Source organism: Hippocampus bargibanti, linkage group LG03, assembly GCF_051943395.1.
Source record: "Hippocampus bargibanti isolate YZ-2025 linkage group LG03, ASM5194339v1, whole genome shotgun sequence".
Classification (NCBI taxonomy): domain Eukaryota; kingdom Metazoa; phylum Chordata; class Actinopteri; order Syngnathiformes; family Syngnathidae; genus Hippocampus; species Hippocampus bargibanti.
In genome coordinates, this window is record NC_142736.1 from 17,453,737 (window position 1) to 17,477,001 (window position 23,265).

The following is a 23,265-nucleotide window of genomic DNA, read 5'->3' on the forward strand; positions in this document are numbered from 1 at the left end:
GATCACAAGGCATAGTTAAACGGAAGACACACTGGCTTTTGCATAGTTGAACTTGTTCATTGTCAACTGTGGAGAGGAAGTCCCTTGTGCCATAAAGTTCAGGTAAAGAATACATCACGTTGGGCCGACCACTGGGGACATTTATGTTCTTTGAGGGCCTGATGAGATGGCTGTTCCAAACACGGGCAGTATCATCCAACTCATCCTGTTGACAATAATATCAGAATCAGAATCATCTTTTTTTGCCAAGTATGTAGTACACACAAGGAAATTGTCTCCTGTAGCTGCACTAGTCTCATCAAAAAATGGAGGCACTATACAGTTCTATTGGGGTTACTTTTTAGAGAGTTAATTGCTTGAGGGAAGAAGTTGTTTAAATGCCTGCTGGATTTGGTGTGATATACAGACAGATTTAGGAAGAGTTGCACAGTCATAGCAGCTCTTATGAGCAAGAAATTATAGAATTAGACTGCTTTTCTCTCCCTGCTCCCTCCTTTCAACCTTAAACTCGTCACTCATGTTTACTACTCTGCCCATCCCCACTTTTCCTTCATCTTTTCCTTGATCATTTCACCTTCACACTATGTCCCCACACACACAGACCACTATCTTCTTTCCACTATCCGATTATTTACCTTCTTTTGTGTCCCATCAACACCCTCTCAAATACAAAAATACATATTTCATAAATGGAGCTACAGAATATATGAACTCACCTGAATAAGTCCCATGCAACAAAATTGCAGGATGCTTTTGTCCAGAAATCCACCATCAAAGAAGCCATTGTCTCTGAGGTCTTTGAAGAGTGATAACCAGAATTCCATGCATTGGCTGCGAAGAAACCCCCACCAATATTCAATTCTTTGATTGGCGGTGCTGGCTCCATCCAAGTAACTGTCAAGGGTGCTGCCTGGCGGTATGGGCACCAGGAAACGCTGGAAGCCTTTAACATGACCATTTTCAGTCCCCAAATCAGCTCGAACGATTCGAGGACAACCTCCCAAACGGTGCACAACTTCAATGTAGTAACCTCCAATTAACTTCGGGTCACTACTTGTTGTGTAGGCATTGAGCCACATTATTTTCCTTGAAAAGCCATCAATAGCCCCATTGATGCAAATTCCAAACGGTTTCAGTTTGTCATATGAATCCATATGCCAAATAAAATTCGGCCCTTTCGAGAAGTAGTTTCGTCGTCTCAGACGTCTTGCTTGCCTTAAAGACACTCCTCTCGGATCCAACTCTTTCAGGACCAGACGAACATCCTCTTTCCTGACAAGAAGCCCATGTTCTCTGCACTTACTGTACATCCACCTGTAACCGTGTAGTTGTCCGGAATTCTGCAACTGGTTGTGAATAAAGTCAACCAAGACGCCCAAGTCATCGAACGTTTTTCGGCGAAATAGTCCACTTTTGTTCACCACTCGCTTCAAATGTCTTTCACTTATTAGTAAGCCGTGTTTAATCTCAAGAACGGATTTTATATCTTTGTATTTCAAGCCAATTTTAAAGTAAAACTGGATTAAAGGAACGAAAGGGTGAAAAGGCTCCGTGTTTGTTGTTTTCGGTTACACTGACGATGAACCGGAAGTACATGTACGCGTATTTTTTTAAAAAAAGATTGCGAGATCTCGCATTCTTTGCGAGATCTCGCAAAGAATGCGAGATCTTGCAAAAGTATTGCGAGGGAACGCAAAGTATTGCGAGGGAACGCAAAGTTTTGCGAGGGAACGCAAAGTTTTGCGAGATCTCGCAAAGTTTTTTTTTTTCTTCGATGTCCCCTTAGGGGCTCCGTATATTTCAAAACGTGTGCGGAGGGAACAATATCTCCTTTAGGTGGCAGTAAAGCTTGAAAAGTGGCCCCGCCCACCAATCGTCACTGACGAAGAAGACAAACAAGGACTCAGGAATCAGCTGTCAAAAAAGTAGACCTTGCGAGAGAAAGCACCAAAAGAGGTACAGTGTTTCCTTAAAACAATGAATAGTCACTGTGATTATACGTGGTTTCCTCGGAATTAGACGTTCTCGCGAATCATGCTTCTGTGCGGTTACTTATGTGGTGTCGAGTCTTAAGTAGCTGACATTAGCTGCTATCTTCTAACTGCGCGAGCTGACAGTTTAGCTGGATAAACAACGTAGCTATAGCTAGCTGGTTGGCTAACTTTGAAGGGTTGAAAGTAAAACCCGGTCGTCGTTTCACGCCGCAAACCTGTTCTTTTTCGCGTAACTATGAAACAACGGCTTTAACGCGAATTTCGTTTTTGCTTCGTTCACATAAGGATACAGAGTCGACCCTGTGTTACCCCCCATTTATTTGTTGCGTCAAGTCCGACCACAACGAAACATAGTTAAAATACGTTTCATATGGCATCTATTAAATATTACAACCCAATGTCCATGTACTCGTACGATAAGAGGACAATTCAGTGCACTCGAGGACCAAGTTTCTTCCCCCACAACAACTTCCCCGACTATGAGATAGTTGGACACCTTTTGTATCCATGTTGGACAATTACATGTTACTACTGAGGCAAAGGTGTTCGCTATTAGTACTACATGTACCACTAAAACGTTAGATATTGACTAGATTTCTCCAGAGGCGAACTCCTATAGTTTTTTTTTCTCATTAGTAACATGTCGGTAGCCTAATAGTAATACAGTACAGTGTGCACCTACATGTGATAACTTCCAGTACTTCGACCTTATCCTCGTTGGTGTGAATGTCAAAACCACTATCATGGATATATACTTTGTGTTTATTATTTATTGAAAATATGAAAGGTCTTGTCCATACGTTTCTCTTCATGTCACACACCACCAAATTGGAGGTTGCCATGTTCTTGTCCAGTGCGTGAGTGTTTTAACAGAGTTCAATTTCTAGCGCAGCAAACACAACCAATATTGATTACATGACAGAAAACTAAAAAAAATATATAGAATTGACCCGGCTAATGTTTAAAATAAATGCAATTAACGACTGACTGATTTTGAGCTTTTTAGAGTACAGTACTCCCACAACAATAACATGACTGAATCCAGTGTATTATACATAATACAATGATAAAAAAACAATAATAAAGAGGGATTCCTTTAAAATAAAAAAGCCCATTGTAAAAACCTTTGTTGTATCTCCTCTGACAGACCAGAATGTCACAATCTGTCTTGACCACATGTTGTTCCACCAGTGGACTGTTGGTAGTCTCCACTGGTGTGTCAACCGATGGTCATATTCCCAAAGGAGGGAGAGAAGAGTCATGCTACCTTCACATTGGCATTCAGGAAATCCAGAATTTTTTAGTCCCTCTCATTTCACAGTCTACATAAACAAAACTTGATCAGTCATATGGACTGCAAAAGCAAGAAATAGTCAAAAATCTAATTGCAAGTACAAAGACCTTAAAAAATCTATTTAAGTACAGTTAAAACCAGCCTGTGCTTCCCCCACTAGTGATATATTGAATATTTATGAGCTGTTTTGTTTTCCTCAGGTATGGTTGGAGTGTGAAGTGCACTGATTAACCGTGAGGTCTGAGTGAACTCAGCCGCCAAGATGCCTGTGGTGTCCACCGGTGCCAAGGACCTCTACTTGTGCACATCTCTCGGTGACCTCAATAAAAAAACTGAAGTCAAGCCCGACAAAATAAGCACAAAAAAGTATGTGTTAATGACTTGTGTGCATCTGGTATCGCTTAACAAATTGACAATATTAAAACACAATTTTACTTTGATGCAGCTTTGTCCAGAGTGCCTGCAAAATCTTCCAGGCGGCAGAGGAGTGTCGTCTGGACAGAGATGAGGAGAGAGCCTATGTGCTGTACATGAAGTATCTAACAGTGTATAAAATTGTCAAGGCAAGACCAGACTTCAAGCAGCAGTCGGTATGGTGGACCCCCAGCCCCCTCCACCCTGCTATTCTGTTTTTAAGAAATGTGATGAATAAACACACAAAAGATTAGGGATATTTGGCTTTCCGGTGAAATTTCAGGTCACTCCTAAAATGCATTCTAACATTTACAGGTTAACCTAATGTAGGTGTCATCTTGCATTCATTCAATAAATCAACAGTACCTTGTGATGCGTCAAACAGGATGTTTCCAGATTCAAGTGGCAACTGAGATCATAGTGTAACAGAGTGTTACCAGCAGGTTCCTACAGGGATAGCGTGAGACTGGAGGAGTCACAGAAAGTTGTAGGAGTGGATGTCCATTGGCCACATCGCATGCTGAGGACCGCAATGTTGTTTACAATATTCAGAGAAACCAAATGATGCATGTCACTCAACTCCAACCATGTTTAAGCGATATGAGAGGTATCCAAGTGTCATGTCAGACCAATTGAAACTATTCACGTTAGCATGGTGTGCATGCCAGAGCTTCTGCAGGCGTACCTGACGATATCACCAGGAACAGGTCTTGGATCGGCCAGGGCGCATTTACGAGGGAAATTAGTGCCGTTCTCCGATGAAAGTCAATTCACATTGACCAGAAATGATGGCTGCCCACAATGTTAGACATGACAAGGAGCACACTATCCATCAGCCAGTATTGGGGATAGGATACCATGCCGCAGCAGATAATAGGTTGACTTGTGAACACCATGAGACATTGTTGTCAAGCTGTATTTGAAGCACATGATGAGTTACAGACATTGATTTTTATTTTTTGTGTGTACACAAAAGCTTTTGTTTCGATGAATTGTTTGAGATGAGAAAATCATCAGTGACCCCATCTGCTTAAATGTCCTACATTCATAGTATGATATCACTAAAGCATGATTTTTTTTCCATTTTCCATAATTTTACCTAAGAGCCAAATATCCGGATTTTTTTTGGTCGCAGTGTATAATAACTATTAATTGGAGAAAGAAATGTAAAACACATTTATTATGAGTTGTTCTTTACTCCAATGTCTGCAGGAGTACCTGACTATGTTCGGGCCAAACAATGTTAAGAAAGCCATTGATGAAGCTGAGACGCTTGCTGAAAGCCTCAAACTCAGGTCAGAAAGTTTGTTGGAATGTTAAGTTGTAATATATAAAAAAAAGTGAAACCAGTACCTTATTTAAACTGAACATCTTGAAAGGTATGAGGAAGTTGAAGTAAGGAAAAATCTGGAAGAGAAGGACAGACAAGAAGAGAAGAAAAGGGCTCAGGAAATGGAGACAGAAAAAGATGACAGTCAAAGCTCTCTCAAATCCTCAACGGCAACCAATGACAGCCATAAGGTACAACGCTTCTCGACAGTTTTATGAGACAGAAGTTTAAATTTGATTTGTAGATAGAACTCTTCTTGTCTGGAATAATGTCAGTAAGAACAGTTGACATCTGATTTCAAGTGTACATTGTAAGTGCGAACACAATGCCAGTCTTGTCTACAATACTGTGTTTGTGTAGTTAGTAGTGGGTAAAAAAGCCCAACATCACTGAGTACTATGTGGCTCAGTGGTATGGTCACTACTAATTTTGATTTTAATCTGCTCTCTAAATTGTGAATGATTGGTTGGATGCTTTACTAAATCCAATTTCATCCAATATACCATTGTTATCAAATTCATTTTGAGTTTTAAGGTTGCATCTAATAGTGAATGAGCAGTCTCACTCAAAATGCAGTAGACACCTAACATGTATTTATTTTTGACTTTGTCAGGTAAAAGGAGAGACGAATACATCTTCAAAAAGTAAGCTGGGGATAAAAATGCTTCATGAAATTTGAGATACAGTAGGCATGGTCTATCCTATGGCATGGAGAAATTCTGGGTTGTCTGCATTCTTGATGCTGCGTCACTTAAATAACTTGATAATACCTGATTGCAGCTGCGGTGGTGGGTGGAATTACAGCTGAGAAACTTTTCCACATGATGAAGGACCAAATGATTACCACAATTGTCATGGATGCTCGAAGCCAGAGAGATTTTGTTGAGTCTCACATTCAGATCCCATCTCAGACCTGCATCAGCGTACCCGAAGACGCCATCCGTCCAGGGTATGATACTAGGGGAATACACCTAATTGTAGTGGAAGCCATGTCTAAACTAGTGACGCCACATAGAATCTAATATTGTCAAGAAAACTTTTGAATTGATTTCATCTTTTAAGGGCGGCATCAATTATTTTTAGAATTTGACTATTCATAGCAGGAGTTGGTCCCTGCCCCTTCTGCAGTTGGGTTTCCTATATCCAACAGAAACAATGTGACATGACATTTTTTTTCCACTTCAAAATCTGCCTTATGTTTTCAACAGCGATTTTTCTTGTGTTCTTCTGTTTTAACTTTATTTTAGAATCACTGTGAATCAAATTGAAGAAAATCTCCCTGAGGAGTCAAAAGAGCAGTGGAAAAGAAGGGGATCCGTGGACTATTTAGTCCTTTTGGACTGGTTTAACTCTGTGACTGATCTTACCGTGGGCATGACGTTGCAGAGCCTCAAAGATGCTCTCTACAAGGTAATTATGTTCAAGACTTTGAATGTAAAGTAATATACAATGTGACCAGGGATTCTGGTTAACGTAAATCATTTTAAGAAAAAAAACTTAAAAAATAGATATTGAACTGATGATTTGTACTTGTACAGTGCCTTGCAAAAGTATTCGGCCCCCTTGACTCTTGCAACCTTTCACCACAACATTTCAGGCTTCAAACATAAATATATACAATCTTAATTTTTTTGTCAAGAAGCAGCAAGTGGGACACAATCGTGAAATGGAACAACATTTATTGGACAATTCAAACTTTTTTTAACAAAAAAAAAACTGGAAAGTGGGGCGTGCAATATTATTCGGCGCTATTGCGTTTATACTTTGTAGCGCCACCTTTTGCTCCAATTACAGCTGCAAGTCGCTTGGGGTGTTTTTCTATCAGTTTTGCACATCGAGAGACTGACCTTCTTGCTCATTCTTCCTTGCAAAACAGCTCGAGCTCTGTGAGGTTGGATGGAGAGTGTTTGTGAACAGCAGTCTTCAGCTCTTTCCACAGATTCTCAATTGGATTCAGGTCTGGACTTTGACTTGGCCATTCTAACGCCTGGATACGTTTATTTTTGAACCATTCCATTGTAGATTTGGCTTTATGTTTTGGATCATTGTCCTGTTGGGAGATAAATCTCCGTCCCAGTCTTAGGTCTTGTGCAGATACCAACAGGTTTTCTTCCAGAATGCTCCTGTATTTGGCTCCATCCATCTTTCCGTCAATTTTAACCATCTTCCCCATCCCTGCTGAAGAAAAGCAGGCCCATACCATGATCCTGCCACCACCATGTTTGACAGTGGGGATGGTGTGTTCAGGGTGATGAGCTGTGTTGCTTTTACGCTAAACATATCGCATTGTGGCCAAAAATGTCTGGTGTGTCTCCCAGATGACTTTTGGCAAACTTTTAATGAGACTTTTTAAGGATATTTTTGAGAAATGGCTTTCTTCTTGCCACTCTTCCATAAAGGCCGGATTTGTGCAGTGTACAACTGATTGTTGTCCTGTGGACAGACTCTCCCACCTCAGCTGTAGATCTCTGCAGTTCATCTAGAGCAGGGGTGCTCATTACGTCGATCGCGATCTACCGGTCGATCGCGGAGGTAGTACTGGTCGATCGCAGCGTGACATTAAAAAAAAACATTTGTCAGCCTATCAAACGTCCCGTCACTTGACACACAACTGAATTTTGACAGTTCAATTTTGTTTTCATCTGACCAGTGCACTTTCTTCCACATGTCTGGTGTGTCTCCCAGATGACTTTTGGCAAACTTTTAATGAGACTTTTTAAGGATATTTTTGAGAAATGGCTTTCTTCTTGCCACTCTTCCATAAAGGCCGGATTTGTGCAGTGTACAACTGATTGTTGTCCTGTGGACAGACTCTCCCACCTCAGCTGTAGATCTCTGCAGTTCATCTAGAGCAGGGGTGCTCATTACGTCGATCGCGATCTACCGGTCGATTGCGGAGGTAGTACTGGTCGATCGCAGCGTGACATTAAAAAAAAACATTTGTCAGCCTATCAAACGTCCCGTCACTTGACACACAACTGAATTTTGACCTTTAGGTCGCCGTGCATGCGTAAACAACGGCGCTAAACGCAGCAAAATGTACAAGCTAGTCAGCAAATTACCTCAGATTTTAAACCTTTGCTAAAACATATGGTGATCAAAATGAGTGAGAAACCTGGATCAAGTAAGGGGGCAAAACATATTACTTTCATACGGAATGGGAAAATGTGGAGCGGCATTTTCGGACTATTCATGGAAAATACGACATTGACTTCCCGCCGAAAAGGCAGCTGAGAAAGAGAACGGTGGACGAACTAAAATCCCAGCTGTCCGGACAGCAGTCATTTTTCACTCAACACACTTCAAAAGTGCCACCGAAGCATCGTTCCGGGTGAGTCACGCCATCGTTAAAAAACAATAAGTCCTTCCAAGACGGAGAGATGGTAAAAGAAGCATTCATTGAAGCAGCTGACTCCTTGTTCAGAGATTTTAAAAATAAGGCAGAGATATTATCTTCAATCAAAGCTCTGCAGCTGTCAAGACATACAGTTACACGGCGCTGTGAAGCCATGGCTGAGGATTTAACCCAGCAAATGTGGAAAGACATAGGAGATTGTGAGGTTTCTCACTGCTGAAGTCCAGGGCTCATGGACAGTTCTGTAACTTACACAGGAAAAGTACCCCAACATGAGGAAATGTGCTACCTCCTTGACTGCATTATTCGGCTCCACTTATTTATGTGAGTCAGCCTTTTCCTACATGAAGATCATTAAGTCCAAATACCGTTCCACCATGAATGATGAACATTTGGAAATGTGCTTGAGGCTGGCTGTCAGCAGCTACTGCACGGACTATGCATCCCTGGCTGATTCAATTCAGTGCAAGTCATCAAAGTAAACTCAGGTAATTACAAAAAAAATTTAATAGTTATTTATTATGGTATGTATGTGTAGTTATTATGTGTGTTGTGCAATATTGGCTTATTCAGTTATGCAAGGTTCATCAACATACATTGTACATACAAAGAATCCTTAAAACATTTGAAAATAATAGTTTTGCATTTTTGTCGTGGGTAGATCATTTTGACTTGGTAGTTTTTATAAGTAGCTCGTATGCTGAAAAAGTGTGAGCACCCCTGATCTAGAGTGATCAAGGGCCTCTTGGCTGCATCTCTGATCAGTTTTCTCCTTGTTTGAGAAGAAAGTTTGGAAGCATTTGCTGTGGTCTGAATCTCCTTCCATTTTAATATGATGGCTTACACAGTGCTCCTTGAGATCTTTTAGTATCCAAATCCGGCTTTAAACTTCTCCACAACAGTATCTAGGACCTGCCTGGTGTGTTCCTTGGTTTTCATGATGCTCTCTGCACTTCATACAGCACCCTGAGACTGTCACAGAGCGGGTACATTTATATGGAGACTTGGTTACACACAGGTGTGTTCTATTTATCATCATCAGTCAGTTAGGACAACATTGGATCATTGAAAGAGCCTCACTGAACTTCTGGAATGAGTTTGTTGCACAGAAAGTAAAGAGGCCGAATTATATTGCACGCCCCACTTTTCAGTTTTTTATTTGTTAAAAAAGTTTCAATTATCCAATAAATGTTGTTCCACTTCACGATTGTGTCCCACTTGTTGATTCTTGAAAAAAATTACATTTCATATCTTTATGTTTGAAGCCTGAAATGTGGTGAAAGGTTTCAAGATTCAAGGGGGGCCGAATACTTTTGTAAGGCACTGTATATACTAATTTACCCATGCATAATTTGGATTCTCCACAGTGGGACACTATGACCATCTTGCAAAGTGAGCCACTGGTCCTGGAGGGGGGCTATGAGAGCTGGTTGCTATTTTACCCAATGTACACAACCAATGCTAAAGTTCGCTCCCCTCGGCAGAACATCTACAGTGGGAAGGCCTCTGTGTCTCAGTGTGAGTATCATCACTTACATTACACTATGTGCAAAAGGGGCTTTTTGGGGGTGAGGGGCTTTTGTTTGAAATTTCTGGATCACCCTAAAATGACCAATACAGGTGAATTAAATTTGACCTTCTCTAAAGATTATTGCACATGTCAAACTGTTCACCACTTTAGTTATTTTTGCACAACTTGATCTTTTCTAAAAAAATACTACATTTTTTCTACTCCAGAATGCCATTGAAAATATTACTTATGAATGGAAATTCGTATTTTAATTCTACACTTGAAAATTACATAGAGAATGTATACTTATTGACCATAACATTCTGTTAAGATTGATTGTTATAACTATTTAAAAAATGATGCATTTACTGAGCTAATAATGTTGAATATGTTTTGGTTGTACCTAATAAAATGGCTGAGTCAAGTTTAAAATTTTGTCGTAAATGTGTGTTCATGGAATTTGATTCAAAGGTGTACACTGTATTATTTTTTATTTTTCAACAGTAAACTTAAGTTACCCGTCCCTCAAGGAAATAAAACCTTCAGCACCACCTCAGCCAGAGTCCGAGATTCGACCCGAGTCGATAGAACCCTCTGCTCCCCCACTCCCAGTCACGAATGGAGTTACTCCAACTGAGCTCCGGCCAACCACACCACCTGTAAGCACAAAGAGAATGACAGACACTGTTGATGCTCTTTTCTCAAAGCTGCAAGTGAGTAAGAAAGGACCAGCGAGTGACACATCCAACCACCATTCTTCCTCATCCAAGGCCCTCCCACAGGTATCGCTCAACTTTAGGCTCATCAGCTTGAAGTATTGAGAAAGTGCAACAGAACTTGCTTGTCTTACCTTCTACACTCATTCTATCATTTTTCCCTTTGTACTGTCCTGTCGCAGTTTGACCGCACCAAGAAGCCACCCTCCCGCCTCTCAGACGAACCTAAAGGAAGCCTAAATGGACCAGAACAAGAATCTAGCAAGAACACTCAATATGTCCCTGACCGCTCAGCCAAACCAGCCTTCACCACTACTTTGTCCGAAGAAGAACAAAGTCAGATACACTCGGAGGCAGTGGCGTCCATGGAGAAAGCCAAACAAGAAAAGGAGAAACGCATTCAAGAGCGTTTGCTAGAAGAGGACAGGCAGAGGAAGGAGCTTAAAGAGAGGCAAGTAAATGATCAGACTGATAAGAAAAAGAAGGATGAAGAGGACAAAGGATATCAAGACAAAAAAAAACTGGAGAGACAGAAGGCAGAGGTAGAGGAAGACAAAGAGAACCGTGGCTGTAAGGGAAGAGATCAGATCCCTGAAGCACCTTCAAAGAGTATGTCTCTTGACTCGCCCGTTCCAAATCTTATCATCACAGAGGTAAAGGTAGGTCGTCGACACCAGTACCCCTCAGGCCATTGGTGTTGTTCGAAGTGAAAATGGATTATGAAATTGTTGCCTTGAAATTGGTATGTTGAGAGTTGTTTTGTAGAATTTAAATTTAGAGATAACTACATTGTGTCGCCCACCCCCATAATCAATTGATTACATTTCATTAAATGTTTGCATTTTCTGTATTCACAAGTCATCTCTTTAACCTTAGTCACACACATTACTTGACTAACATAAAAAAAGAACACATCTTACATTTATAAAACTTTGAATTAATGCTGGCTATTCGCTTTCCCAAATATCCACCATGTTCCACAAGAATTACTCTCACCTATTTAAAGTTTAGTCATTTTATGTTTGTTGTTTATGTTTCACAGAGAGAGCCACTGACAAGAGCTCGAAGCGAGGAAATGGGAAGGAGTGTGCCTGGTCTGCCAGTTGGTTGGATGAAGGTATCTCATATTTGAATATATGACACTATTACAGACCAAAACTTGAAATATGTATACATGTATCAAATTTATCAATACCTGTTTCATGTCCAAAGGTTTACCCTTTATAATGTCACCCTTCTCTTAGTTCCTTGACACAGTGACTGGAACCTTCCGATACTACCATTCCCCAACCAACCGTGTCCACTTGTACCCGCCTGAGGTGACGGTTCCGAAGCCACCAGCAGTGGAGCAGAAACGGCCCCAACCAGCAGTGCCGCCTTCCAACGTTAAGAAAGAGCAGGAGTGGGAACAGTCCAAATTAAAACGCTCCTACTCATCTCCAGACATCAGCCAGGACCTAACAGAGGAGGCCCAGAAGAAGAGCTCTGCCTCAGTGGCTGCTACAATACCCACCTTCAACAGAGAAACTAAGTAAGGCACCCAATGTTTACGGGTACTCCAGAACAAAACATAATCCCAGGCATTTGGCTACATGCATGTTTGGTTGGTATTTTACATGGAAAAAAAAACACAAAGGAGAGTGTCTGATTTTTGCTCTGAAAACTGTTGATCCACCTTACCCAGTGATAACTTGTGGAAAGCTATTTAACACCCATTACTCAGTTGAATACAGCTATATTTTTGGGGGTGGAGGGTTTTGGGGGGTTGAAAATTATTTGAATAAACGATTCAAGAAAATTATGGGATTATGGATCAGAAATGGTATTCAGCTTCAAATGAAAGGTGTCCCTAAAGGCTAACTCTCTGTGTTATGACATTAGAGTAGTGTTGCTAAATTGCTGCTTGACAACAGGTTTTTCTGTTCTCAACTGCAATTCAAAGACTGTCTGAATTATGGCCATCACACCATTCCAATCTGTGGTATGTTTTAAAATACCCGCGGCAAGTTTTTAGAAACGGGATATGCGCTTCACTAACTACAAACCAATGAAATTCCAAAGCACATCCTTGTCCACAAAGCCTATTCAAGGGGAAGATGATGATGCTCTATAGCAAAAAATTGATCGAAGGACATATTCACTACACTCATGAACATCATCTGATTTGAGCATTTGTGAATTTCAGGTAACTTTCCACAAAAGCCTGCATTAGACATGTTTGTGTTCATCAGCGGTGGTGTTAACAAGCCTTAATGTTGCCTTAATATTTTATTCAGAACTGATCATTATAATGTAGATTGTTGGAACAGTATGATAGCTATTTCGCTTCTCAAATTAAAGTAGAATGAAACACAAATGATTTTATTTATTCTCAATTGTAACATTTAACTGTCAGCAATTAACTTCTTTGCAACTAAAGTTAAACAAAAATACTTACAAATAAAAGTAAATTGAAATGAATTGAAACATACCAAATAACTAAATAACAAACAGGCCTTTGTTGTTTCAGTAACATTTACTATAAAAAGCTGGAACTCACTATGTGAGTCCCCTTGAATTAGCCATTTAAAGTTTGGACGAAACACTACCCAGGGAAACAATTTGTATCGCTCACATACATACCATACATTTTATTGACACCTCTACGAAATGACCCAATGTTTACCCGTCATCTTGGCAATTAAATTATTGGCTCTTTCCACATACCCCCATGCAATGTGCTCGCATCTTGCTGGATTGAAAACACCACAGAGAGCTATCAAATGCATATGGACTCATGTCTGTCAGAGAGAAAGCTAAAAACAAAATGAAGAAAATGACATGACTTTTTGTGATGCTTTATAAAATGTTCTAATTTCAGAATTTATGATAACCTCCCCACCCCCTCCTTTTTGTTCTTTCATCAGACCTCCCAGTGTTAAAGTGTATCCTAAAGTGGAGCTTGCACGACCTTCAGCAGCCAAACTCCGCAATTTGAATCCAACGTTTGGAGGCCAGGGTGCGAGTTTGACTGGCCTCCGTAACCTTGGCAACACGTGCTACATGAATTCTATCCTGCAGTGTCTGTGCAACACACCTGCCATGGCAGAGTACTTCAACAATAATTACTACCTGGAAGATATCAACCGGTATGAGGTGCAGTTTTTACTGTTCAGCATTTTAGACCTTCATCGAAATATATTTGTTAAAACGAAGAGTTTGAGATCCAGAGAGAGAGAAAAATACATTCTCCATCTTTGGTCTATGGATTGACAAACTGAATGCCTCTTCTTGTGCTCTGGGCAGGAGCAACATTCTCGGTCATAAAGGAGAAGTGGCGGAGGAATTTGGTGTGATCATGAAGGCGCTGTGGGGCGGCCTGTACAGGTGTATCAGTCCACGAGACTTCAAGATCACCATAGGAAAGATCAATGATCAATTTGCTGGCTATGACCAGCAGGACTCCCAAGAGTTGCTGCTCTTTCTCATGGACGGCCTTCATGAGGACCTCAATAAGGTAATGTGCACACGTGATACAGATGAAGCACAGGGATCACACCGTTCAGCAAAAATACTGTCATGCTCATTGACATTTATGAAAACAATACATGTATCTTTCTTTTTTTTCACTGGTTTTCGTTTTGATGGCAAATTAGAGAGTAAGTAAATTGTCTGTGTGTGTTTGTGTGTGAGTGGGTGTGCGCTCTCGCAGCATCTGTCTAGTCTGATGCTCATCAAAAAGTCTGTGCATGTCGGACCAAGACTTCATTGCTTGCATCAGCTGATCTGCTTTGTCGGTTTCATGCGTATATAAATGTGGGGGCAACAGATGTACTGTACATATTGTGGTTATTCAACTTTATATCAAGTGCTACTTAACATAATACTTGGCTCTCCATGTATCACTGTCATAACCAGTGACGTGCGGTGAGGTTCATGGCTGGTGAGGCACTGACGTCATCACAGTCAGATTTACAAACATATGAACAATAACATACATACGGTGAATAAGCTCCACAGAGGAGCTTATTGACCATTTGATTGGCAACAGTTAACGTGTTTTGTTTAAAATGTAATGGCAGCATTCTTTATATAATGTATACAAACTGTAGCATAGAAAAAAGAATTTAAAAAATGTTATTATCGTGTTACCTTTACTTATAAATGAACTCCAAGTCTCTCTGTCTCAACGGAGATCACTGCTAGTGAAGAAAGTCATCCTTGATCAGTCCTGTTCCGACTGTATGTTTTCAGTCTTTTGTGCTGAGAATGACTGCTCCACTGATGCTGTAGTAGCTGGAACAGTGAGCACGAGCTGAAGCAACTTTGTCGCTTCAAGAATAGTTTCAATGAGATCCTTCTTGGCGAAAACGCTGAGAAGCTGTCGAGGAGATTTACATTCATCCCTCACCGTTTGTGAGCTATACAGTCCGGTGTTGGTCTTCCTTTATTATCTCCTGCTTCGATTGAAAGTCCAGTTCAGAAAATTCTTTCAATTTAGATATGTAATCGACCATTCTAAAAATAAGGCCAAGCAACACGAAAAAATGACTGGATAGTTGCACATAACTTGCTAACTTTTTACTGTAGCTTGCTGTCACTAATTCTATTATTCTGCAGCCGAGGAGTCGCAAGAAGGATCTCTAATCACCAGCGCCCCCTGTCATGAGGCAGGAGAACTGTGTGCCTCACTTATGCACAGTTTTGATTAAAATAAAATAAACACTGTAGTACAGTATAGAAATTTAGTTCATATACTAAAAGCTTTTGAACACTTTAATAGCGATATGCAGAGGGGCAGCAATGTGGTCTCACTGCAGAGCAAGCCAGCAGTTAGCGTAGTGATTGCGCAATCCATGGTGAGGCTCAGCCGGCTGGTGCGTCACCGCTCGTCTCTACTTAGTATTTGAACGGTAAATGTGAAAATTCAGCGATTTTGGAAAAAAAATCTAAAAATGGTGAAGTTAAATGGAAAAGAACGTTGAAGTACAAATCCCGAAATAAATATAACTGTTTAATTTATTTTGTCATTTGATATTTTCATGTGCCTCACCTGCCTCCCCTGACTGCACGTCACTGGTCATAACCAAAAATAAAATACATTAGCATACTAGAGAAGTGTTCAATCAAAATGAGACAGAGGTTTTGCATATTCATTTTTTTTCAATTTTATAATTCACTTTAACATGTGCGGTTTAACCATTAACAACACATGAACATGAAATAACTGCTGAATGATTGAAATAAATATATCTCACATAAAGTGAAATGAAGTCTTCCGTGACCAAATTTTACACCTCTTGTCTCTTTGAAAAGACTGCGTCGGATAGATGAATTACATAATAGTTGATGTGCATTCCTCATGATATGTTGTCCATCTCATCAAATCCTTCTGTATGATGTTCAGACATGTCTGCCATTCACGGTGGCCAGTTCCGCTCCAGAAAGTGTGACTAAGTGGTACAGTTGTCTTTATCTCTGATTGGTGTATCCGGATTAGACTTTTGTTTTACTCATCAGCTTAAGTAGGCAGGATTGAAAACGTTGCGCCTTAGTTAGCACAACAGCATAGCAGAACGGAGGCAATACATGCATTAAAAGTCAGTATCATGCCGACATGATTGTAAGCAAACAAAGTTTAGCATGTCCTCTTTTTCAAATGCATGTTATTTTTCTTTTATAATAATAATACATCTTAATTTTTAAGCGCCTTTCAAAACTCTCAAGGACACTTTACAGAGGATTCGCGATTCTAATTTGCAATGAAACAATACCATCGATGAATCAGAGGATAATAACTGTTTTTTATGTTTGTGCGGGTGAGCAGCGGCAGCCATTCGCGCCAACGTTCACTATACCCGGAAGTTACACGGTAGCAAAGTTATGAAAGGAAGAGTAAAGGAAAGAAAGAAGTAAAAAACAAAATACAGGAGCTGCTGGAAAGGCAGCCACTCTCGCGGCGCCATCTTGAATTCAAAAAACAAAAAAAAACAACTAAATAACAAATAATATGACGGCACTTGCTGTACCCGCTTTGTGACATGAAGCAGTTCTAGATGAAAGAGGAGGATATCAAAACATCCTTTTCAGCAGTGGATCAGGGACGTCGTGGTGGAATGTGCACGTCTACTACAAGCTAGATGTTAAAAGCAAACACGAAGCTGTAGCATCCATTGACGAAAAGAGATTGTCTCACATCTACTGTCCCACATAAATCTGCTTCAATTCTAGCCATTTATGCATCCCACTGAAGCACTTAAAACATGTTGTTTCTGTCCAGCCAGTCAGCTGACCCAATCCTGTAAGGCTGCTGTCAAGTGGGACAGTAAGATATCAATAGATAACTATGTTTTTTATGACCCTTTACTGTGGAAAAAAAGTGTACTACTGTACTTTATATCAACAAGAACTAAACTACTGCTTGGAGTAAATTGCTTTTTGAACCACGTTTAATGTTTTCCCTTATTTGTTATGACTGCATGGGAATGAATCTCTGACTTTAAATAGACAGAAGTAAAATACAAGCGTGCCCCTCAACGATGTTAGTTTTATCATTGATCCCTATTTCGCTTTTGATCTTTGCATATATAAATTTCAGTTAGAGCAGCGTATGGATAATGCTTGGCTTAACATCAGTTGTGTTTTCGTCTATGTTGTCAGGCGGATAACAGAAAACGTTACAAAGAAGAAGAAAACGACCACCTGGATGATCAGATGGCGGCAGACCAGGCTTGGGGCAAACACAAGCTGCTGAATGAGTCCATCATTGTGGCACTTTTCCAGGGCCAGTTCAAGTCCACTGTCCAGTGTCAGACATGCCACCGTAAGTCTCGAACATTTGAGACCTTCATGTACTTGTCGCTACCTCTGGCATCCACCAGCAAGTGCTCACTACAGGTCAGTAACATGTATGGCAAGCCGCGGTGGTGCAGCCAATGTGCTCTCATTGTTCTCATTGCATGCTGGTAAACATTCGATCCCGTCGCACAGAACGAGTGCGTGTTTTAATGCTGGTTCAGGTACAGGGTGACCCAAAAAGATGTGTATCCATGAAAAGACGAATTGTGGCTTAGATTAAAAAGCTATTTGTTTCAAATTACAACCACACATTATTCAATTTATGAAAGACCATTGCCCAGAGTTTCAGCTCTTTCTGTAAATGTTTTAGTCAATTTATGGCTTCCCCAAGATGTGTTCCAAATGTCCACCATTTCGTTGCAAGCAAACCTGTACTTGTCTGACAAAGTTGTCAATCACTTTTACACACTCCTCTTTCGGGATGGCTCTTATTTTTGCTGTGATTGCAGTTTTCAGTTCTTCAATTGTTTGTTAGTTAGTTTTTGCTTTATTTGGATCTTGTATGGGTATAGGTGCAGATCACACGTAAGAACACGCCGCAGTGACTCCCTTGTCATTCCGAGTTCTTGGCTAATCTACGCACTGATTTTTCAAGGGCTGCGTCCTACTGAGTCCCTCACTACCGCAATGTTTTCTTCTGTCCTTGCACTCTTTTTCCTGCCTTAATAAGTTCGCCCTGTGGCTTTAGAACATAGGTCCACTAGAGTCCCATGCTCTCTGAACTTCTTAACCCAACTAACAATCGTTGATTTTGATGGAAAGTTGCAACAATGGAAACCCTTTCTAAACTGAATCTGTACACTCTGGTATGATTTTGTCGCAAAATAGGTTTCCAGGGAGAATATCTTCTGCTGATTTTTCCAATACATTTTTGGGGCAACTATAGCTGCAAGCGATCATCCATAGGTTCACCTTTCACGTCCTGCAACAGAGAAGGCATTCGTTTAAAAAAAAAAATAATAATAATAATTAAAAAAAATATATATGTTTTTTTAATCGAATATAAAATACATATAGGTAACCCTCTTTTTGGGTACCTAGAGCGAAGGCGGAACACATGTCAGGTTAAAAGCATTCTTGTCTAAATTAAATAATTATTCAAGTCCATATGTGTACTTTGCCACATTGATCTTACTTAACTAGGCTTGTCTGCTCTATGATGGAGGACTTTCCATTCTGCTCACTTGCATCAACCTATGCTGCATTTTGGTAGCGGAGAATGCACGCATATATATTCTCAGTGATGCATTAGGAATTATCTGTTGGGTGCCAAATATGTGTATGGCCCGGAGAGTCTCCAGTTATCAAATAATCACTGGTTTAAAATGAATACATTTAATTGTTGTCAAACGATTGACCATGCACTCAACTTTAGTGATTGAAACAGATCGGATCATAATGGAAACATTCTGCCACCTCCAAGTAACTTGGCGCCAATGCGCTTTTCACATGTCAGGTTAAAGCCTTCCTGTGTAGCTTGACATACTCAAACGTGAAAAATCTGCTCTGCATCCCAGGATTGTCTGAGGCTGTTCTCCAAGGAGGAGAGGCTGACGGATAACAACAAGGTGTTCTGCAGACACTGCAAAGCTCACAGAGATTCCACCAAGAAACTGGAGATCTGGAAGGTCCCTCCAATTCTCTTGGTGCACCTGAAGCGGTCTGTCATGACACGTCTGTCGGTTTGACCACATTGATTAGACCACATTGACTTAGTTTTTCTTTGCATTCCTCCTCATTGCTGCAGCTTCTCCTATGAGGGTAGATGGAAACAGAAGTTGCAGACATCTGTTGATTTCCCTTTAGACGCTCTGGACCTGACCCAGTATGTCATTGGACCCAAGCAGAACCTGAAGAGATACAACCTTTTTGGAGTATCTGTGAGTAGAGCTCGGATTAATAGCTCCAACATGTCAAGCAAACAATCAATCAATACAATTGTTCAATTGATTATACCAATGCATGATTATTTTTGTACTATGCCCAAAATACCTCTCCCAGTACCACGATGGGGGAATCAAGAAATGGTTCCACAATAAGTGATTGAAAACAAACCATCCCGAATGTATTACACTTCAAATTTAAGTACAATTCAATTGCCCAACCGCACAAAAAGCACCAGCAAAACCTTTCAAAAATGTTTTATAATATGAAAAACAGTGCCACTGTTCTACTGTAAGAAACTTTATTGAAAAAAAACATACAGTGAAGAAAACAAGTATTTGAACACCCTGCTATTTTGCTATTTCTCCCACTTAGAAGTCATGGAGGGGTCTGAAATTTTCATCGTAGGTGCATGTCCACCGCGAGAGAGATCAACTAAAAAGAAAAATTCACAAATCACAATGCCTGATTTTTAAACAATTTATTTGTGTGATGATAATATCACATGGACTACTCAAAGGAGAAGAAATGCAGCATCTACATGCCAATCTAATTTATGAAGTCCCCGCCAAAAAATTCCAAACCTCCTGTCCCTATGTCAAAAAGTAATTGACTCCCTGTGTTAAATCACAAAATTAAAAACGGCATCTTTGGGAAAGCTGAGTTCAATATCACAGGCTGCACCATCGCCCCGCATTTGTTGAATCAAGAAATCACTTGAATAGAATTGGTCAGACAAAGATTAGTGGGCTACAAAATCTTAAGAAACAAAAGAAGAAATTTGCAGGGCAGATTTTTTTTTCTGGTCTGGAAAAGTGGACAATGCTTTTCCAAGATTCTGGAGCTTCACCACAGAGTAAATAATATGAGAATCTTGAGTTAATTAATCGTGTTGAAACCCAATGTCTGGCTTGTACTCATCCAAGTGTGTGTGTGTGCGCGCGTCTTTACTTTTGTTTTCTAGAACCACTATGGAGGTTTGGACGGCGGCCATTACACTGCCTATTGTAAGAATGCCTTCAAACAGCGTTGGTACAAGTTTGACGATCATGAGGTTTCTGATATCTCCACCACCTCTGTCAAATCCTCTGCCGCCTACATTTTGTTTTACTCCACCCTGTGATGGAGCTGCTGGACCTGAAGAACACTGAAGAAGGTTGTTGTCTAGGCAGTTGTGGCCACCTGATGGGGGAGAGCATGTGTCCACCCTAGAGCTCATCGCTGAAGGATGCCTTTCAAGAACTGTGCAGCACAGGCACGCCGTGCAATGCTTCAGCCCCTTGAAGCCCAGATAGCTGTGAAAACATGCCGGCTGCCCATATTTCTGATCATCTATTCAAGAGACATGAGAGATGCCAGCTTGCGACCACCCAAGCGTTTTTTTTTCGTCGTAGGGCAGGCAGCTGCTTTGATACTCCTTACTCATTAATCGAGTGTATAAACATCAGTTTGGCACTTACACCGCTTGTACGTATTTAACAAAGCATATGTTGCACTTGTCCAAATGTAAATATTCTACAACACGTTCAAGTTATGTTGCGTGACCAATTTTTGTTGGATATTGCACCACGGTCGTTGCATTAGGAGGTCGTTGCATTGCAGTAGGTGTGACTTTCTGATGTTTCACATGACCGCCAAAGGGGACCTGCCATGCATTTTTTTCTTCCCCAACTTCCTTATCATAGAGTTACAAGAAGAAGTATGTGAACCCTTTATAATTATACTGATGCCGAATGTCATTTTAGGTTACCGGAAGAGGAAATTAGAGGTCTGTTAGGAAAGATCCAGGACTGGTGACACGCAAGATTCAAAACCAAACTATAAATTTAAAGTCTACATACACCTGACAGTTTTTGTAGTGGAAAGAAAAAAATGATTGAATTGAATTTGAACATTTCAGATCTTGTCTCACCATTACAGGAGGGCTGTGTTTTTCAATCTTTTTCAAGCCCAGGCACATTTCTTTCAGTGAAAAAAAACCCCGCTGCACACCACTAGCTGAAAATTTGAAGAAAAAAAAGCTTCATCCATCCATTTTCCTGATTCAAAGCTGAAAATTTGAAGAAAAAAAAGCTTCATCCATCCATTTTCCAGACCGTTTAATCGTCATTAGGGTCACGGGGGGTGCTGGAGCCTATCCCAGCCATTTTCGGGCACCAGGCGGGGGACACCCTGAATTGATTGCCAGCAAGACACACCGAGACAAACAAACAGTCACTCTCACTCTCACACTCACACCTAGGGGGGATTCAGAGTATTCAATCAGCCTGCCATGCATGTTCCTGGAATGTGGGCGGAAACCGGAGGACCCGGAGAACACCCACGCGGGCCCAGGGAGAACAAGCTTATTTTAACAATTAAAAGTATTTTCTCAACATTGAAAATTAATATAACACATTGAATAAGAATCAAATCAACATCAATCCAATATTTGGTCAATATGTTAAAATGACAAGTAAAATATTGTCAATTAGAACTTTAACTCGTTCAGGGGCAAAGTTTTTCTGTGTGACAGCCAGTTCTTTATCTTCTGGTCGATTGCACTTTCCGCAATAGTGTACCAACGCCTTTTCCTAACTTGAGTGTTTGTATGATTCCAAGATGATTCAAATAACATTTCTGCTAAATGTGTTGCTTGATGAGGTGATGGGAATTATCAACATTCCTGGTCCTTGTAAGCACAAAAAGGTGACTTCTGCTAGAAACCAAGAAATTTGTCAGCAAAGCCCGCCTAGAGCATCAGAATTGTATTTAAGGTTCATCAGAGACCTTTTAAATGATAGCGAGGGTGTGATAACTGTGGACTGCCCACAATGCCTGAAGCATCTGACAATTCCTTGCCAAGAAAACAACCAAACTCGGGTAACCTCCCGAATTTCTTAAACTGGTTTAATGTGATTTTTATTTTTCTTTCTTTTTTTTATTTTGAGTCTCCCACCTCCTCCTCTCCAAGCTCAATACTCTGATAGAGGGATCCATTGTGAAAATGTGGATGAGTGGGGGAAAATGTAGTTTACACTCAAAATTCTCCAATATTGTGTGACACCAGTTTTTGAATTTTTCTGACACACCTGTAGCTTCAGAACTTTTAACATTCTTTGCCAGCAATAAACTAATGGGTTTACTCAATGTGGCAGTCAGTACAAGATAGGTTGCGATCATTTCTCAACTGTGAATCATACAAATATACACTCGTGGCCTCCCAGGATAGCTGGCGATCCTCTTTAATATGATGGAAAGACTGACATCAGTGGATGAGAACTGATGGTTGCTTGTTAATGCACTTACACTGTATGCAATCAAAAGAATGCTTATCCATCCTTATAGCTTACCCATGACTATTCAACGTTGAATGCTTTAAATTGGTACACATTCAGAGATCTCTTCTGATTGATGCGGCCTTTTCCAACCTGCTAACATTAGTATGAAAGCTATTTGTCATTAAATATTAATGTCTGCATTACAACATCCATTTATATTATGCAGTACTGGGATGAGTGTCTGATTTTGTATGCATTTCTTTTCCTCTTTTATTTTTTTTAAAGGTCAAATTTGTAGAGTGAAATTTAACATGCACCTTTTTCATTCATACCTATCGTCCAGACCTGATTTGACTCCAAAGATGAGAATTTGCATTATTCCTTTGGTGAACACTAGCTTTCTAAATTTGGTGACAAACACAAGCCATAAAGTAGAATAAAATGGAACAGGGAGCGGAGATGTGAAGGCTGACAGTCATGTCACCTAGCATGAGATTTAAACTTGTATTTTCTTGGATGTGTCAGACTTGACTGTATGTCTCATTGATTTAAATGTTTGAGTATAACCAATGTAATAACCTACACACAACTCAAGACTATTTCTTAAAATGGCTTTGAATTTTTGGATGTGTGCTTGCCTGTAGAGATGTAATGCTTGAGGGATCCGGGAA

The 23,265-nt window shown here is 40.3% G+C and overlaps 1 protein-coding gene across 1 annotated transcript; it reads left to right on the forward strand.

Moving 5' to 3' along the window:
- The first annotated feature begins 1,824 nt into the window (after window positions 1-1,824).
- On the forward strand, window positions 1,825-23,193 carry usp8 (ubiquitin specific peptidase 8). Its single transcript, XM_088992333.1, has 19 exons — window positions 1,825-1,956; window positions 3,489-3,654; window positions 3,734-3,878; window positions 4,915-4,997; window positions 5,082-5,223; window positions 5,646-5,676; window positions 5,813-5,981; window positions 6,280-6,442; window positions 9,755-9,905; window positions 10,402-10,679; window positions 10,796-11,272; window positions 11,656-11,730; window positions 11,858-12,144; window positions 13,520-13,741; window positions 13,899-14,109; window positions 17,253-17,489; window positions 18,968-19,110; window positions 19,198-19,330; window positions 20,299-23,193. The coding sequence occupies exons 2-19, from the start codon at window positions 3,551-3,553 to the stop codon at window positions 20,455-20,457; spliced, it is 3,210 nt and encodes a 1,069-aa protein (XP_088848459.1). The 5' UTR covers window positions 1,825-1,956; window positions 3,489-3,550; the 3' UTR covers window positions 20,458-23,193.
- The last annotated feature ends 72 nt before the right edge of the window (window positions 23,194-23,265 follow it).

Bases quoted from the DNA above. Each gene is read 5' to 3' on its own strand.
- usp8 (XM_088992333.1), top strand. From the start codon at position 3,551: ATGCCTGTGGTGTCCACCGGTGCCAAGGACCTCTACTTGTGCACATCT. The intron at 5,677-5,812 runs GTAAGCTGGGGA...ACCTGATTGCAG, and splicing joins GACGAATACATCTTCAAAAA to CTGCGGTGGTGGGTGGAATT. The intron at 17,490-18,967 runs GTCAGTAACATG...TCTGCATCCCAG, and splicing joins CCAGCAAGTGCTCACTACAG to GATTGTCTGAGGCTGTTCTC.